This window comes from Nothobranchius furzeri, chromosome 1 (assembly GCF_043380555.1).
Source record: "Nothobranchius furzeri strain GRZ-AD chromosome 1, NfurGRZ-RIMD1, whole genome shotgun sequence".
NCBI lineage: Eukaryota > Metazoa > Chordata > Actinopteri > Cyprinodontiformes > Nothobranchiidae > Nothobranchius > Nothobranchius furzeri.
This window is the reverse complement of record NC_091741.1, coordinates 80,471,487-80,475,885: the sequence shown is the minus strand read 5'-3', so window position 1 is coordinate 80,475,885 and position 4,399 is coordinate 80,471,487. Positions and strand designations below refer to the sequence as shown.

The following is a 4,399-nucleotide window of genomic DNA, read 5'->3' as shown; positions in this document are numbered from 1 at the left end:
AGTTGAAGCTTTGCACAACTTCCAAGAATGTGGATTATTTTTTTATCTTCTTAAATGAGTGTTGTTGCAGGCCGTGGTGTGAAGGGGGAAAAATAAATTTATCTGGAAATCACATCAGTTTTATTTCAGCCCCTGAGGAAGGTGACACTGACATTGCTGCTGGAGTTGAAGGAAAGCAACGTTCCTGCACATCTCTCCACACCGGGCTACTCCAGCTGGAATCCTGCTGGTTCCACTGTTATTGCTGCGCACGCCAGATGACGCAAGCTGATAATCTAACAGCAGAGATCAGCTCCTCGTACTATTTACCTTCTCTGCCTCTTTCCCAATTTGCCTGCAGCAAAACCATTTTTTCCCTCCAAAGCAACTTTTTTTTTTTTTACTTAACATTGCCTCTGAAACAAAACATGCAAACTGCAGAGACAGCAGGGACATTCAAATCAAGATCTCAGAGGGCAAAAAAGCCCAAAAAACCATAGTGGTGTGGTCTGCATCAAAGGGGAAGGACAAAATTCAACATCCTGTCTGAAGTCAGATTAAAACACGAAACAACTTCAGTGGGATTTCTGGAGTTGAACGTCTCCGACGCTGTGCTGCTGATGTTTCTGAGCAGCGATGCAATTTGAATAAATAATGCCTTGCCTCTCTTAAAAACTAAGTAAGAAGATTGCACCCTGGGGCATAAACAACTTCTCGTTTGATTTTGCACGGTTCAGATTGTGCTCAAATTTGACTTTACCTCCGTGCCCACTCTCCCATCATCTCATATGCTAAACCCATATTATGATAGCAGCTTGTATTTAAATGTGGAAGGCAGCAGCTCGAGACACATAATCAGGGTTTAAGCATCAGATAAGCAGGAAGCAGCTAAAAAAGCAGGAAATAGAATACATGTCGTTGTTTTTATTTGTGCATGTGTTAAAGGTTCAAAATGTTTTTGATCTGGGTGAGAGCTGTAAACACTGAAAGCAGGTGGGAAATAATGACCCGAGTCGACCCACTGAGACCCAAGACTGACTGCACAGCAGACAAATACATAACATATGCATCAAAAAGAGAAATCAAGCTGGAGTTACAAATAAATAACAAGACTTGCTAAAAATAAAACGCATCTTTATTGTGGTATTAATCTGTCAGTTAAAAAAATATTTACAATACAGTTATTGATTAGCATTGTGCACACGGAATCTTACATAAAATGCAAAAGAACAAAAACATGGCGGAAAAGTGACTGAAAAACAGTGATAGCAGCAAGTAAAATCCTTCGGAGGTCTAAACGCTGTACGACACTAGTACGGTCGCCTTATTTAAAACGTAATTGTAAAAGGATTGATGATGAAAAAGCTGCTCAGTGCATATCTTTACGTAACATTTTCTGGCTCCATCTAAAATATAGTGGTGATCTGCTTCATAACAGCCGAGCTGGATTGTTTTTGTCAGCAGAGTTTCGACAAAATTAGGTTTGGAAAAGAAAACCTGAAGTTTGTCCCGATATTTGGCTCAATCATACTCCTGTAACAAACAAGCTATAGTACAAAAATAGATTTAGTTTCAGATTTAGACTGTCCCTTCATCTGGTTAGAGGGAGATCTCAGAGGTTCAGTTCCAGTTGAATGTTCGACCCACCAGCTCAAAGAACTTCTGGTTTGGCTGGTGGAAGAACTGGTAGAGTTTCTGTAGGATGGCCGGAGCCACGTGAGGGTGAGCTCTGCCCTTTGAGTCGTGTAAACACCTCTCTCGCCCGTGGTCTCTCAAACAGTAAAATCCTTTTGTTTTGTTGAAGTAAAAGTTTGAAGCGTTCAACTGAGGCTCCAGCTTTAAGAACTTTTCCACCTTTTTCATCTCTAGTAGCGGATCTTTGATTAGCTTGTCCCCATCCACGACATGGATGCTCTCCAGGGGGAAGTAGTGGAGCCAGTTCTGCATGTGGATGTAATACAGGCTGCGGTTAAGAGCCTTGTACCCCAGGTTGATCTCTCCATCCTTCACCAGCACCGACTCAATGGGCTGGTAGCGCTTGTGCTTCTGGAGGCGGTTGTAGAACACCTGGGTGTAGTCCGAGAGAACGCGCTCAGTGGGGTCTCTGAGGATGAGCAGGAGCTTGATGTTAGGGTTCATCTGATGGATGCGTTTTGGGACCCTGCTGCAGGTGAAGTAGGCGGGTGTCTTCTCCACCGTCAGCTGTTCGGGGAAGGCGTAAGGCATCTGGCTGAGATACCAGGGCAGGCCCTTCTGAAAGTGGCTCTCCCAGTCAAAGAAGTGCACCTCATTCTGAGCCGCCACCACCTCGCTGTGCAAGCTGAGCATCTCGATCAGCGCCCGCGTGCCCCCCTTCCTCACACCGATAATTATAATCTGAGGAAGCTGCTGAAAGGTCCCGTTGGGGTGGCTGGTGGTCCCATTGTCGGTGGGCGAGTCGGTAGGAGGCGCAGACGGTCCCCCGCCGGCCAGCGGCCTGGAGGGGAGAGGAGGGGGCTGCATCGCAAAAAGCAGCAGCCCAAGGAGCAGGGCTGCCATGAGGGAGGTCCTGACCCTGGAAGATTTCAGCCTGGCGAATGCTCCAAGACTGTATCCCACATTGAAAGAGTGGCTGCCTGAAGACAACTGTCTGACGGAAAGGAGGCTGCTTCTTCTCAACCGACAGCAGCAACTGAAGGAGAGGGACATCAGCATGTGTCAGAGAGACAAAACATGACAAGATCTTCACATTCAGGAGTCAAAGTTCAGACTTTCTAAGACGCCACTGATCCAGACTTTGATGCCCAAATAATGAATGTTTAACAGGAAACTATGACACCAGTTATCATCTGATCCTTACAGTTTTTACTTATTCCAGGTTTAAGGTGATGGAGAGAATATCAAAAGGTCAAACACAGACATTAAGGTATTTAAATCAAAAGCATTTTTAAAGACCCCAGAATGAATCATGTTTGTGGATGAGTGTGTTTTAAAAAGCACGTTTTATAACTGCTGTTGCATATTTTACAGTAGATCCCAACACCACAGCCTCCTTCAGCCTACCGTTCCCTCAGATAAACCCACATGAACCTCTCTTACCTTTCTCACTGTAATATTACAGAGGTCTCATCTCTCTCGGTCCGGGGTTCTTAGAACCGCCGACGCCTCCACAGCAGCAGCTTTCAAATCCAGATCGGCTTCGTGCGCCTTCGCGGTTCCTCCCCTCCGCGAGCGCAAACAGAAACTCCGCGCAGGTCGCAACTTCGCCCGAGCTCGTCCTCTGTGCGTGTGTCGCGGCTCAGACGGTTCTCCCGGTTTTCTGTGAGTCTGCTGTTGCATGAAAGCCTACGCCCACACTCCGCCTGCGGGACCACTCCCCCTGCTGACACACGTCAGTCCAATGTGGAGGTATTTAACAGAGGTAAGGCTGCTGGAGCAGGTGATCCAAGAGTCCACGCGAAAAAGAAAAAAGAAAAAAGAATGTCTCATGTAAAGCTTGATTTTAATTCAAAAAGTCGTTATTCTGCATCCATTTTGTTTTGTTCTCTTTCAGGGGAAATTGGAAAAAGAAACACGCAGTTATTCATCCTTGGCACTCGTGTCCTCGTTTGTCCATGCTGCAAGTGCATCTGTGGGTAGTCAACAAGTCCAAATTGCTCAATCTCTCCATCTGCTCAGCTCTGTGTTCTCTTCTGAGACATTTAAACGATTCCCCAAACAGCTCAGCAGCAGCAAGTCAGAAATATTCCTTGAAACTGCAAAAGCCTTAATCTTGATTTGAATCACAATTTTCTCTGACTCACCTTTGAAAGTACAGTCAGCCTGAGAAAGTTGGAGTGACTGCAGAGTGCTGATGAGTAAGCACTGGTGAGTCGCACAGTGCAACACATCAAGTCAGAAGCCGTTCTCCTTTGTGTCACTTATGTCCTGCAGAGCGGAGAAACCAGAGTGAGTTCTGCTTGTGATGAACAGCATGTGCATGTGAATAAAAGCAGGATGGCACAGGACAGCGTCCCAGTTATAAAGATGGCTGCCTTTTTTAAAAACATAACCTCTCCGTCTGCTTTAATGGGATCTCCTGGACTGTTTCTTCTGCTGACATCATGCTTAAAGCACAAAAGTCTTCAGGGCTTTGCAGCCGAATATGAATGCATCTGATTTTACACTTGTCTGCGAAATTTTCTGCTGTGTAGGATATTTAAGTGAAGGCCATCTCACCCATTAAAGCAACTCTCTAGTATACTGGGGTGCTAAACTGACAGAATAAACAAAAAGCCTACCCCACTTCCTAAATACACCCTTCCTTTGTAAAGAATGCAAACGCATGTGCTTTGCTGTTTCGGAGTGCATCGTCTAAGTGCTGAGTTTCCCCACATTGATTTTTAGATGCAGTTTAATAATCCTCAGATTCTCGGCCTTCGTCTCTCTCGGAGAAATGTGA

At 45.4% G+C, this 4,399-nt stretch overlaps 1 protein-coding gene across 1 annotated transcript; it reads right to left on the bottom strand.

The window, feature by feature from the left end:
- Positions 1-1,096: 1,096 nt before the first annotated feature.
- hs3st1 (heparan sulfate (glucosamine) 3-O-sulfotransferase 1) lies at positions 1,097-3,622 on the bottom strand. The gene is made up of 2 exons (XM_015949939.3): positions 3,058-3,622; positions 1,097-2,650 (listed from the first exon to the last, which is right to left on the bottom strand). Exon 2 carries the CDS (start codon positions 2,515-2,517, stop codon positions 1,600-1,602), a length of 918 nt encoding a protein of 305 aa, XP_015805425.1. The 5' UTR covers positions 2,518-2,650; positions 3,058-3,622; the 3' UTR covers positions 1,097-1,599.
- Positions 3,623-4,399: the final 777 nt, after the last annotated feature.

Bases quoted from the DNA above. Each gene is read 5' to 3' on its own strand.
- hs3st1 (XM_015949939.3), bottom strand. From the start codon at position 2,517: ATGGCAGCCCTGCTCCTTGGGCTGCTGCTTTTTGCGATGCAGCCCCCT.